The sequence below is a fragment of the Bos indicus x Bos taurus genome, chromosome 26, assembly GCF_003369695.1.
Source record: "Bos indicus x Bos taurus breed Angus x Brahman F1 hybrid chromosome 26, Bos_hybrid_MaternalHap_v2.0, whole genome shotgun sequence".
Lineage (NCBI taxonomy): Eukaryota > Metazoa > Chordata > Mammalia > Artiodactyla > Bovidae > Bos > Bos indicus x Bos taurus.
In genome coordinates, this window is record NC_040101.1 from 6,741,138 (window position 1) to 6,755,547 (window position 14,410).

The 14,410-nt window shown below is 39.9% G+C and overlaps 1 protein-coding gene across 5 annotated transcripts in view; it reads right to left on the bottom strand.

The window, feature by feature from the left end:
- The window catches only part of EDRF1 (erythroid differentiation regulatory factor 1), a 33,861-nt gene that overhangs the window by 12,147 nt on the left and 7,304 nt on the right, over window positions 1-14,410 (bottom strand). For 3 of the 5 annotated variants that reach the window (XM_027528567.1, XM_027528568.1, XM_027528571.1), the window contains exons 7-18: window positions 12,360-12,461; window positions 11,967-12,088; window positions 11,135-11,246; window positions 9,850-9,997; window positions 9,652-9,760; window positions 9,235-9,346; window positions 7,728-7,988; window positions 5,371-5,442; window positions 4,699-4,849; window positions 2,506-2,694; window positions 2,050-2,250; window positions 395-613 (exon numbers count right to left, since the gene is read on the bottom strand). In XM_027528567.1, coding sequence (XP_027384368.1) covers window positions 395-613; window positions 2,050-2,250; window positions 2,506-2,694; window positions 4,699-4,849; window positions 5,371-5,442; window positions 7,728-7,988; window positions 9,235-9,346; window positions 9,652-9,760; window positions 9,850-9,997; window positions 11,135-11,246; window positions 11,967-12,088; window positions 12,360-12,461 — 1,798 coding nt within the window. The remainder of the gene's footprint in view (window positions 1-394; window positions 614-2,049; window positions 2,251-2,505; window positions 2,695-4,698; window positions 4,850-5,370; window positions 5,443-7,727; window positions 7,989-9,234; window positions 9,347-9,651; window positions 9,761-9,849; window positions 9,998-11,134; window positions 11,247-11,966; window positions 12,089-12,359; window positions 12,462-14,410) is intronic. The other 2 variants (XM_027528569.1, XM_027528570.1) reach the window with 1 other exon arrangement.

Genomic DNA, 14,410 nt, shown 5'->3' on the forward strand with positions numbered 1-14,410 from the left:
GAGGAAACATCTTCTTTCCCCACTCCTCTACTGTACTGCACTGGTACTTACAGCATTTTTCAGAGATCTGTATTCATATCTGGCTTCCCAACTCGGAAAACTAAGTCTTAGCTGATTTTATATCCAGAACAAAGCCTACCACATGGCTGACTGTCCAACTCACTTCTGAACTGATCTGGTGGAGGACAGAGGACACTGAAATGATAACTCCCAAGGGAAAATAATGTCTCTTCCTACTTTGATTCCTTCAGGATTTAATAATAAAAGATAAACAACAGTGCATCCCTTTATGACATTAAACCAAATGCCACAGTTCTTGGCTTAACTATGTAAAAATCAGCATGATTTACTAACAGAATAGGTGATAAAGAGAGGACTCCAGAAAGATACTCACCTAGTCTCTCACTCTGCAACGCAGCAGCCTGATTCATGTAAAAGACACCGATTTCATTTCTAATGTTACCCATTCTCTTCAGTACTTGTACATAGTGTTCTGGATTTTGACTTTTTAAGTCACTAAACTGCAAGATTTCATTAGCGGCCTCATAACATTTACAACTAACTGAAAGTTGACTTTCTAAGTCTGTAGACAAATCAGTGGCCCATGCAAATCCTTAAAAGAAAAAGAGGAAACATTACCACGAGTCATACGAACCCTTCTTCCTTAGCATCTAAGTAATCTAATACTTTTAAGACAAAAGATCAAATAGATGCAATATAGTATAAACATATTAAAATTCAATTAATACCACTAAACTTTTAAATTTCAGAAGGTCTCTGAATTTATTTAAACAACTGCATTTTCTTGAAACATTAACATCTGATTAAGAGAAGTACTTTCCTGCCTAAAAATATCAAACAATTCCCAAGACCCAGATTTTACCGGATGTACTACTTATTGGTACAGACCTAAAGTTGTCCACTGATACAGAGTAAACCATTTTTTTCTTTTTAATTACTGAAAACCGTTCTTGAAATAAATTTCTGACTGCTACCAGAGGCTAGTTATGTACATTTCCTTCTCCAGAGGATCTTCTCACCCCAGGGATCAAACCTGGGCCTTCTGCACTGCAAGCAGATTCTTTACCAATTTAGCTACAAGGGAAGCCTCGTTATACTGATAGCAAGTTTAAGTCGCAGAAGAAGCTAACTGATAAGCTCTAAAGACTTAAACCTGCCATCTAGTGGAGACTGGAGTAAACTCAGGGGCTGGGCCCAAAAACTCAAAAGAAAAAAGGGCAGTACCCCTGCTGCTAACTTTCAGGGAGCACATCACTCTTACAAAGAGGCACCTTAAGTGAAACTAACATGATGGGAGCTCCAAAAACAAACTACGGATTTTCTCACCACATCTATTAAAATAAAACGGTCATCTGAGAAATTCGGACAGGGAGGAAGGGAAGAAAGAGGGAGGAAGGGAAGAAACCCCCAAGGAAAATTATACATTTCCTCCCTCTGTGTACTCTCTAGATGTTAACAGTCCAAAACTTTGGGATGTGGGTATCAAGTGATATAAACAACTCAAGAGCATAATAAACAATTTCATGATACATTACAAAAGCACCTTATGTCTCATTTACTGCCCTAATCGCAGGTGCTTATATCTATTGGATAGAGCTAAGAGGAGGAATACTGCTGCTGTGGGCTAAAGTCTCCCATCTCCCAGGCTTAAAATCTGACGACTCCAAAAACACAGCCGTGAACCAAGTTCAAAAAATAACGACCTCTGTATCTTAGCCCCCAGGAACCATTCAGAAGGTAAAACATTCATTTTTACGCATTGCTAATTCCTTTTCAAAAGAAAATCATGGGTTGGTCAGTTGACGAAAGGGTTATTACAGAAAGACAGTGTAAAATGGTTAATATGATCGTCTCCAGAGATTATTTTTAGTTAGTTCCAGTTGTATAATTAGTAATTACAAAATACTTCAAAACCGTTTTAGACACAAATACACAGGATTGTGTTCAATGTTAACATTAAGAAACGATGAAACCCTGACATTTCTGGCACTTCTCTGAGCCACAGTGCAGGCCCCCTCCCTCACGTACCCTGGCAGCTGGACTCCCTGTGGAGGCTGTGCAGGATCTCCTGGTCCTCCTTCGTTTGGTAATTGAACTCCTCAAGGTGTGCCGCCCTGTTGCTTGCGTTCTGGGCCAGCATTAGCTGGATATCACCGCAGAGCGTCAAATACTGAGAAAGAAACAGCAGCACTTCAGAAAGCATATTGGTGCAGAGGCAGCAGTAAGTATCTATGTGGAAAGAGCAGGAAGGAGAAAAAACACAGCACGTTAAAAATGAAAGGACACAGTAAAACTTACGAAAATCTTTCCTGTATTTCAAAATGAAGGGTTGTTAAACCAGAGTGGAAAATACTAGGAAACATACAAGGTGAAAAAAAATTTTTTACATGAAAATTTCACTGAGTAAAATTTCACTGTGATTCAGATGCTTTCTCTGATCTCTCCTCCCAAAGCTATTACACATATTCATCTGCAGTGACTTACCATGGCTCTGCAAAGCTAATTTAATGTATCGTAATGCTCTTCCGTATTTCTGAAGACTCATGGCTGCATCAGACAAGACGTAATAGGCCTTTGATGACTTGAGAATCAGCTGCAGCTTCATTTTATGTTGCCAAGAACCAGGGATCATTCCAGATTGACTGGAATAATTACCCTTCTGAAGGGAGCCCACTACGACATGAGGGGGAAAAGACGCACATTTTATTTGAATATAAGTCTCACTGTAAAAAAAAAAAAATTGTTTCTTGATATAAACACACCAGGCTTCGGTACAATTAACAGCTACAACAAAACTGGTAAATACTAAGCTACTAAAACGCAGCGAAGTATTAATAGAACAGCAGTGTCTCAATACTCTTGAGATCTCCAAAGCCCCGCTTCCACGCAGCTGTCAACTCTGTCACTCTCTCTGGGGGTCACTGACATCACTGGGTTCATGACTGCCATCTACTTCCTTTCTCTAGCCTATGGGTCAACCTGCCCCAAAGTTCACCTTCCTGCTGCTGCTGCAGCTAAGTCGCTTCAGTCGTGTCCGACTCTGTGCGACCCCATAGACGGCAGCCCACCAGGCTCCCCCGTCCCTGGGATTCTCCAGGCAAGAACACTGGAGTGGGTTGCCATTTCCTTCTCCAATACATGAAAGTGAAAAGTGAAAGTGAAGTCGCTCAGTCGTGTCTGACTCTTAGCGACCCCATGGACTGCAGCCCACCAGGCTCCTCCATCCATGGGATTTTCCAGGCAAGGGTACTGGAGTGGGGTGCCGTTGCCTTCTCCGTCACCTTCCTAAAGCACAGCTTTAATCACAGTAGAACTCCTGTTCTAAACATTAAAATGGTTCCTCACCACTTATTATGTCATGCTCAGCATCTCCCAGGTTCAAGATTTCTCGTTTTTTTGATCAGCTCTAATGTTTGAGTCTTTCGAAATACAAATGAAAAGTATTTAAGGCTCTTTTATGGTTTTATTCATGCCTGTATTTCTTTTTCCTCTGCTACTGTATGCATTTTCGATGTGTGAGGCATTGTCAGAGAACCAAAGATGAGGTTTTACTCACAAGTGTATTTGTGTGTGTGTATAAAACCATTAAGCACAGCTGAGGATGACTAAGGCAGGCTTCAGGAAGTGCTTACAGGACAAAGTGGTGAGGGAACCAAAGATCTGTGACTCAGACAGAGGTGGTGAACACAGAGGCCTTAAACAAGAGCAGGATATTCAACAGTTGAGAGGGGGAGGAAGGAAGAGACAGAAAAGGCATTTCAGAAAAGACAACAGCGTGAAAAAAGCAGAGACAGGAGTCTCAATGCCGGTGTGTACAAGCTCAGACCTGCACACAGGAGGCACAACAAATGCTGGGGAGGTGAGTCCTGCCACACCCCACTTACGCTCATGAAGAGAAAACCTTTCAGAAAGCTCTTGGTACTATTTTAAACACACGGGCTTTCAAAATACTTTTAAAATTAGCTGGAAATTGGTTTCAAAAAAGGGAGCGGGGATAGGATTGGGAAAAGAAATACAACTTAGATTAAAATGAGAAACTCAGCACTTTTACTTTGAAGCCCACATGTTCCTCGTGAAGTGACGTCCTTGAACAGATCAATGCTTTGTGAGTACTCGTGCAGCTTAGTCCAGTGCTGTGAGGGGAACAGGCTGCCGCTGCTCTGGTAGCCCTGGTCGTCACACGCACTGCTGTGAACACGTTACCTGCACTAACTCACTGAATCCATACAGCACCCCTTTAAAGGAGCACTGCTTTTGTCTCTACTTTGGGAGAGAAAACAAGGCTCAGCAAAGTCAAACAACCTGCCCCAGTGAAGCTGAGACCTGAAGCTGTGCGGTTTGGCTTCTAAGTCCTTGTGTTTAAGCCCTCGACTGCTGCTACTGAAGCAAGGCTTTCTCAGGAGAAGCCTAAGGGCTGAGGGCATTAGTTCCTCACAGCGGGTGACAGGAGGAGGCTGGTTCCTTACGCTCTTGTTAGAAATATCTACCAAGGATCGAAATCACCCTGCTTTATTTTACACTTGAATGAAACGATATCTTCCCCTACTTTCCTTTCATATGTATCCTTTATCTGAATTCCTTTCAATGAAGGCCTTAATTGACCCAAATCTGCTACTGATAAAAGTCCAGTACATTATTCCATTGAAATGGCCTTATTTGCACTTCAATTCAACTTACTTTTGTCCAAAAACAAGGCCATCTGCTTCTCTAGACCCTCAGGACCCCCTCTTGTGGATTCATCCTCATATTTTAATGGGATTGGGGTGTTGGGGTCAGCGGCAGGGAGATCACTTTCTTTTTTGATGCTGCTGTCCACAGACTTTAAACCCTTTAAAAAAAAAGGAGAAATGTTTACATGTCACTGAACATCAACTGGAAATGAAATATAACACAGTATCTGGACAACCAGATACACTTAGGAGAATTTATATTTTGAAAACATACTTTAGAAACTATATTTGGCCTGAAAGTTAGGAAAAACTAATTTTCAATTCATGCTTTAAGGGGGAAAAATATCACAGTAGAATATCACTCAGAATAACATTTAGCTGATTCACTTTGCTGTACAGCAGAAACTAGCACAACATTGTACAGCACCTATACTCCCAATAAAAATTTATTTAAAAGAAGATTAACATGTAGACACCAATAAACAAGTGAGAAGGCAATGGCAACCCACTCCAGCGTTCTTGCCTGGAAAATCCAGGGACAGCGGAGCCTGGTGGGCTGCCGTCTATGGGGTCGCACAGAGTCGGACACGACTGAAGCGACTCAGCAGCAGCAGACAAGTGCCATTTGCGTGTCAAGTACAAGCTTTACTCAAACAATGAAGTCTAAACTGAAACTTACCTCCAGAACGTAGCTCAGCACAAGCCTACAGCGCTCTTCTGTGTCATGACAAACCGGAAACGCACAACTGGGCTTCAGAAACAAACGTTAAAAATTATTAACATGCTGCCAATACAACAAACTCCATCTCCCAGGAATTACTAAAATTCTGCAAATCAATTAATTTTGAACTTTTCTGTGTATTCAGCTTAGTGAGGTATCTGTTTCAAGGTTAATGAATTGTTTCAATTACACACTAATCTTGTTTTAATTGCAGAGTAAATGGATATAAGCATCAACAAAAATCTTGTTTAAAAAGATCTTCCAGTATATGTTGCTTTAAGTACTTAAAATTAAAAATATAATTCTATTACAACCAAAAAAGCAAGCAAGAAATGTTTTAAATAAATCTACATCTAATCCGATAGGTCAGCTCACCCCCAGCGAGCACTACTAATGCTTGCTAACACACAGTTCACAATATCAGCAGTTTAGCAATGTTAACCAGTACTGCCCACGGTCTCATGTATAATGTATACACTTAATTAGGAGCAGAGCCAGTTAATAACCTCTGCCTACTGAGTGATACGATGTGTAAGTAGTTCTGTGAGGCATTCCACCTGGTGAATCTTACAGGCTGGAATTACCGCTCTCATTATACAGAGAAGTAAACTCAGATGTTAGGTGCTGTGTTCAAGCTTGCAGTGAGCGAGTGCTGAGTCCGGGGCCCTGAGCCACACTGTCTGTTCCCAGAAAGTACTGAGATACGGCAGAGCTAACACAAAAGACATGTTTATATGAATGCTATTTCTGAATGCTTTTGATATTGATACAAAGTACTCTGCTAAAAAAAAAATCTGTAAACACACCACTCACCAAATGTAACTGCATTCTGTTGACGAAGCAGTTTCCCAAATAAGGTACCTTTTACAACCAATGATTTTGTTTACAGTAAGAAACATTTTTTTTACTGTACTGGGAGTTGCTCAAGCTGCCAAGTGCACTAAAATTCAGATGGACAGTTAATGACTTTTTCCTGCGGTGATTTAGTCAAATATTTAATGAACACCAATTATGTGCTGTGGGCTTCCTAGGTGGCGCAATGGTGGTGAATCCACCTGCCAATGAGGGAGATGCAGGTTTGATCCCTGGGTCGGGAAGATCCTCTGGAGGACGAAATGGCAACCCACTCCAATATTCTTGCCTGAAAAATCCCATGGACAAAGGGGTCACAGTCCATGGGGTTGCAAAGAGTCAGACATGACTGAGTGACTGAGCACACGTGCACTTTATGGGTTGTAGCCACGGAGATACAGGAGAGCCTATATTTCCAGGGAGCCCATACCTCCAGGGAGCCTGTATTTCAGTGATGGGACACAGACACACGGGAATTTCAGGTACAGATTACCAGCCCCATGAAGGAGAAAAAAACAGAGCATGTTTTATCTAGAGCAGTCAGGGAAGGTCTCCTAGAGGAGGTGACATTTCAATCAACTTAGAAAAAGCCAGCCACAAAAAGGTCTGGGGAAAGGGTAAGTTCCGAGCACACGCGACAACAGATGCATAGGCCCTCAGGTGGGCATGACTCTGAACGTGAGAGACAGAGAAGAAGGCAGTGGGGCTAAGGTAAACAAGAGGAGAAATGAAGAAGAGGTCAGAAGGACAGGCAATGTTTTGGAAGGACAGAGAGATCCTCTAAAAACCTACTTGAATATAAAATTTCCATCTGAAAGTTAACATCAGAGCTTAAAGTAAGAGATTATCTATAAATACGACTGGAAAGTAGTAATAATTTGGAAAAATGAAACACTGTCTAGAAAAAATGGCTGGTATGACAGTCAACGCGATCAACACCAACAGAAACCTAACGGGCAGGAAGCTGTTAGGGTCCACTGGGCTGTGACCAGTCCCAGTGACCAGGGACATGTCCAACCCAGCTGACATGCCCACAGTCACTGAAAGGCACCGTCCTATGGCACAGGGACAAGGTACCAGGTCTCTTCACACATGGATCAACAAGCTGCCCATGCGCTCTGATTCTATGTTCACCAAGCCACAGATGCTGTCTCCCAGCAACACAGCAACTGGGAAGGGGCACCCTGAGGAGAGGGGGCTGCACACTGATCACTGGAAAGAAAAATCTCCCACATGAAAATTAACATACTGACGTATCATTTACACATCTGCCCACCGTCAGTTCACATGTGGGTCAGTGACCCTGCGACAATTATAAAACTGATTTTCAGATTTCATAGAGCTAATGATTATCAGATCCTATATCATGAAGGATTAGTTGAAGTAACGCCATCTTTTGAGAAGCTAACTGTACTCAATTAATTCCATTGATGAAATTTTAATGCAAATGTCAACATGCTTACCCTGATTTGATGAATGGATTTGTATTTTTCTGGAACGGACAGCTCTCCAACAGACTTAATTATAGCTACTGCTTTGTTATCGTCCGATGGGTCAGAGCTAGTGCTGTATGACCCGTTTTCATCGCTGTCTGGCATCTCCTCCTCCTCTTCACTGTAACTTTCATCAGAATTCTCATTTAATGGAGATTCTGAACTTTCTTCTTTTTTAGGTTCATCCAATTGAAAAAGTTCTGAAAGCATGTAATTGGCTGAAGCAATAATCTTACAAAAAGAAAAAAATATATTAGTGACTCACCAAAATTGAGCATTTTAAAACGAAATGAACTTTACTACTGTACTAAGAAATCTGAGGAGATCTGCAGACAGGCATACACACAGAAACATTCCTGATTCTAAGTACCAATGCTCTCAATGTACTGTAAAATCCTCATGGGTTGACATGTTTATTTCCTGAGACTATTCCCAGCCTTCTCTCTTAAGAAAAAATTACAACTGTGTTTCACTGGAGACAAATTTTCATATGTAAAGTGTCACAACTAAAATATTAGCAAGCCATCACTCTGTATCAACCAAGAAACTGGAATTTACCATACAATTTACAGTTCTAGGGGAAAAACCTCCATGAGCTTAATGAGCAAAAAGTCCAGAAATTTCTGGTTTCCCTTAAAATTAGCATTTACGTATCAGCATTATTCTACTCTATTATTTAAGTAATTCTTTATCACAGACATGCAATAGCCTTAACACTATTTTCTAACTTACTAACCACCACCTTAATCTGCAATTAGATATTTAATCCAAAAAGTGTTCTACCACTTTTCTTTGAAACCAGTTTCTCTTGGTTTGGTCTCTGGGAAAATCTTTATCTCCAAATTGAATATGGCTACAATTAAAATTAACTTGACTCTTTTAAAAAAATCATAAATCATAATACTAAGTATCTTTTCTGACTTAAACAGGATACAACAACTAGCCTTACACTGAGACATACAATTACCAAGTTCAGACCACTGAGGTTTGTAATAAGGGTGATGTAAAACCACGGGGTGCAAGACTGAGGTTTTTAAAGAGATGATTTTATATACTGAGGTACAGAATGTGGACCTTATTCATGTAAATGGGTCTTTCAAGACAGACTATAAAATAGTTTTCCACTTTCTAACAATGAAAATACAAAGGAAAAATGGCACTACTTTGTTAAAATTATGTGAGTTCTAAATTTATGGAACAAAATCTGGCGAAATCAATTTTAATATATTTGATTCAATAAACACAAAATATTTCAATATGTAACGTGTACACATGTGCACACACACAGACTCTTCAAAATTCAGTGTGTGTTTTCCATTTAAAGCACATCTCAGTTCAGATTAGGCACAACATGTGGTGACTGGTTAGCAAACCAGATCAGGCAGTTACAGACTATGCATTAGGTGGCGTTAATGTCTAGGCAACCATTCTCTATCAGAATGCCAAAATTCTTTTAGAGGGCGTATATTAATCTTACTTGAGGATGTCTGCTTTTGTCCAGCAATTTAACACAATTCAGAAGCAGGGTTCGAACTGTCCCGTAGTGTTTCTTATTTTGATTCTTCTTCATCATCATGTTGCAAGCAACCCTAAAAGGAGTTTATATCAACTTTACTGCCCATTCATCATTTTCTCCAGACTCAAGTCTAGGCATGCTCTTCTTTCCTTCCAGCAGAATAAAGGCATAAGAAACAACAAAACATTGCGTTTTACACCCCTGCTCTTTTCCCTTTTCCTATTTATTTTGCAACAGTATATAGATGTATATACATACACATTTTTTAAACTATGAAAATCTAAAAGGTATTTAAAACCTTGGCATAGATAGGGAGGCCATATACTTAAAACTTTTAAATAAGGCTACTTCTTCATCTTAACTACTTAAAGCACTCACTTATATAAAAGAATAGCCACTGGCATTGTGAATGGATTTTGGTATTTGTCTTCAGTTTCTTCACAAAGAGTAGTGAGATCGTAGAGCTTCACTATATCACTGCCACTTGCTGGGAAGAAAACAAAACAAAAAACCAAATAAACCTCATTTTACAGTTGCCAATCAAATCAATGATTACTCATTGAAACATTAGCTTACCTTTAAATAGCCAATAGGTATGTCCTTCCTTGGTACAATTAGATTTTAAAAATGATAAAATATTTTGTGCAATGTCTTTTATGACTTTAGTAGAAAAATTAGAGTTTTCCAAATTGGGAATTTCTTCTGTCTTTATCATTTCATACTTCTATAAAACAGAGAAAAGACAGTTTGAGAAAACCTGCACAGCAACACTTCTCTTATTAAAGAGAGACCACATGTATAAGTCCTGCAATTAGAGACCTTCGCAGCATGAGAGTTTAAAGCACTGGTTCTCGGTCTTTTTTCTGCTCTAATACTCTGAAGGAATCTGACCTGTCCTTGCCAGCAATGTGGTGGTTTACCACAGGAATAACTCTTAAAGGAGAGTCATCACCATACTTTGAACCACAGACTTAGGCACATCTCATTTCTGTCCCAACCACAGAATAAGTTGTACTGTATACTTTCTTCCATTCTACCCTCATGGTTTTCAACTGGGAAGGTGATAAATCAAGGTAGACTTCACCCAGTAAGCTTTCTCAAAATACGTTTTTGGCTTTTTCTTTTCCCAGACACCAGAGTCACCTGGGCAGGATCTCCAGTGCACACTGCTTTTCCTTTGAGTTCTGGACTATTCCTTTAAAGAAATGGAGCACGGGGGTGGGGAGGGATGGGGTGTGTGTGGAGGACAGGCTGCAAGGCTATCACCATCACAATCTCTAAAGTGCCTCCTCATTTTTTTTTCTAGCTTGTCTCCGGCTCGCACTTCCCTAAATGCCTCTGAGCTTATTTTTTGAAATACTCTATAAGACTAGAAACTGCAATTCAATTGGAAAACAGATCAGGTCAAAACAGAAGCGACCACACCCTTCTCTGGTCATCCAGACTCGCTATCTACTTTACGCAGTTACTGCTGGGCCCTTCCTCAACATTCTGCATCAAGTATTCATATCTGTACACCAAATAGCAGTACACGATACTGAACACACACCTTCACTGTTCAGACACTTTGAAGTAATTACTATGGGTGCTTGCCTTAAAATTACAGTTCTCCAGCTAAAAATGTAGATTTTAGAATATTTATGACCTGCTCACAAATTACCTATAAGTTAAACTCCTGTAACATCTAGAATTCTGACAGCACCAACTCAAATGTAATAGCACTCTAATTTCAGTTTAGCCGTAGTTATCTTCCTTGCCAAAATATACCTTACTCAAGAGTGTTAAACACTTTAGTGAGGTACTTTCTGCCCCAGTCTGTAGTTGAGAGAGTATTTCAAAAGTCACACTGTATCAGGCTTACCTGTACAATTCCATTTACATGAAAACACATGACAAGCTCTGGCACGTTGCATATCAGGTTGTCCAACCAATAGTCAATTCCAGTAAGCACATTAATTGGTTTGTTGTTATCCCTAAAAACACATTTCTGGTGTTATTTGATTAATGAAAATGTTCCATTACAAATCATCTGAGACTTACTTCCCTCATTAGAATGTTTTAATCTGTCCTCCCTAGTTGGAGAATGCCATTTATGCTTCTCTTCTGATGAGACATGCATATGCAGCTCATGGGGTATGTTGTGCTTCACATCTTCCCATAAGCTTTGCTTGCACTCCTAACGGGTGTCCGTAAGAGCTTTCAGGAGCAACAGGAGGAACTATGACACAGATGACTGGGAGCCTACTGCACAGTCCTCACACAAACTGCAGTGAAGACTGACCAGCACACATCACAGCGCCCAAGTCAGAACTCACACAGGGTGGACGATGTGAACACGTACAACTGGAACATTAAAAAATGCTTACAAGCAGTTAACAGGAAGCTGGTAAACCACCTTCTTAACTGGTTAAATAAACTGTACTCTATTCTCACAAGTTGTAGATTCAGACCTAAGACTCAGTCAGTACAGCAGACAGCAGGTCTCTGACTCCACTACCGAGGACTAGAGTGAAAAGCCAGCCACAGGGTTTTCAGCACTTGCTGCAACACTCCTTCCGTACTGTGGCCATTTCAACTGGTGCAGGAAGGAGGGAAGTGAAAAAAAAAAAAAAACTAGAAAAAGGAAAGGATGCCAAAATAAGCAGGTGAAAGCAAACTGGAACACGATTCTAAAGGAACATAATTCTCGTTACCTGAGACGTAAGCTGACTGCTGGATATCGGCCGCCTCCAAAGATAGGCATGTTGGAGCCAACTAACATGTGTATGTCTTCAAACGTCCACAAAATATTCCGAACAAAATCATTTTTAAGACCCTTTGATTTGAAATAAAATAGAAAGATTATATAATAAACAGGGGATCTGTAATCTCCCCCCATGAGCCACAAAAAGACTAGAAGAAGGAAAAGACAAAGAAAAGATAAATGAAGCCACAGTGCGAGAAGATCACAGAGATGCTTAGGAAGAGATTTTTAGGATCAAGTGGATTTTTTTTTTCCCCTATAAATTCCAATTTAAGACTAGCTCTTAGATGACGAAGTAGACTGGGGATGTGGTGTCTCGACTTGGACCCCACAGAGAGCATACCTGACTGTTCTCCCCGTCATTGAATAAAGGAGTCAGGTTTTGTTCTTTAGGCGCTGAGGCCACATGCCCCACTATGTATGAGGGTTCAAGAGGCTCACTTCCCTGTGAAAAGTGCAAGGACAGGAGTGATTCTGCTGTCATAACTTCTTACAGATGGCCTACTGTTAAAGAGTATCACCCACACATCAAGGCATACAGCTCAAACTTGCTCTTGTAAATTACAGCTGATATGAATCATTACCTCTCCTCACGGGGTGCATACTTCAGTTCCTAATTGTCAGTCACTATAATAAGCTAAACACATTGAGATCTTACTTAAATCAAGACTAAAGATTTATTTTAAGCTTTCCAAGCTTTTTTCCCTCTTTTTTGGGGTGCACTGAACAGGACTGCTCTTTCAAAGCCTATTCCATCACTACTGGATTAAAAATTTCCTAAGAAACCTCAGCCATATTTTTGTGACACTGGTCATCAGAACAGTCCTCAGTTTCACACAATTTAATGTGTTTTTCACAGAAGTCTAGTCTCTGGGGTACTTGGTGGAAAATTCCCAGAGTCAGATCTGAAAAACACTGTTTACAAGGATTTGCTTTTGGAGAATAACAAAGATTATCACCATAAAAGGCTCCTGAGAGGTCCTGCACTGGAAAAACCTACATGACCTCTATATAACCCATTAGTCCCAAATTTATTTGATCTTGTAACACTTTTTATTCTTATTACAGATTATTCTTATTATTCTTATAATTATCTGTGGAATATATTTTGGAAAAGACATAGGAAGAGGAACCTTTGACGTAGTAAACGCGTCCACTGATTTTCCAACCATTAGGGCAGCTGCCATTAAAAACCATTAAGAAACATTAAACCAAGATGAGCAAGCATATGTGTGTGTACCTGTGAGCATATGTGTGTGTTGCTTATTCCTATTTGTGTGCTAATAAGCTTAGCACCAGTTTTCAAAGAAAGTAAATATGAGGTAAGCAGCGGGAGATCTCCAGTGCTTTTGCATGTCTTCTTTGCAAAGGTCCTTAAAGAATTTAAATCATGTACGCTATTGTTTATTTATACAGACAAGTTATCGACCTATGGATCAATTCCCAAAATTATATTTGCCACGTATTGCTTTAGTGGGATTTATAGGTTTCTAGGTTATAATGTTCTTAATAAAAGTTTGGCTCCAAGGCCAGACCAGAGAACTACTTAAACTCTATTATTGCTTAACATGGGCCTCAAACTTGCCGATTTAGTCTTGGGAGCAAGAATTCATGAATTGAAGTTTAGAGATTTATGTATGTCACAGAAACCATTCTGTAAAAGACTATTTGTAGGCAGGGTAGCTCTGCTTAGGGATATGCCATTGCCCAGACAACTTGACTGCTCATAGGGCAGTCTAAATGTGTGGAATATACAGACACAGTGGAGTACTGCTGTGAGAACAGGCCTCTGATCAGAAAGACCAGGGTTTAAACCCTAGCTTGAACTTCACCAGCTGTGTGACCACAAACATCTACTTTTTATGAGCTTTATTTACTTATTTGTAAAACAATACCATCAACATAATACATATGCAGCTAAAAGGATGAAAAATACACACGCCATACATGGCATAATGTATGTGGCATAAGAAGCATTAAATAGATTCCAGTCACTTCTTCCACAGGCAAGTCTATAGATTCTCAAAAGCCTCCAAAGTTTTTCAAAGTAACCTTTAAAGGACAGAATGATAAGGCTGATACAGGGGAGATGGGCAGCAGGACTAGAATTTTCATTATGTGGTCTTTTTATAATGTGTGTGTTTTGAAGCTAAAGAATACTAAATAATTTTTTAAAAACTCCTTCAGTAAAGTATAATCACATATTTTGCTGTTGGCCAGTCGCTAAGTCATGTCTAACTCTTTGTGAGCCCATGGACTATAGCTCACTAGACTCCTCAGTCCTCCACTATCTCCCAGAGTTTGCTTAAATTCATGTCCATTGAGTCAGTGATGCTGTCTAACCATATAATCAAACAGAAAAGTACATAAATTATACAGAATACAGTATAATGA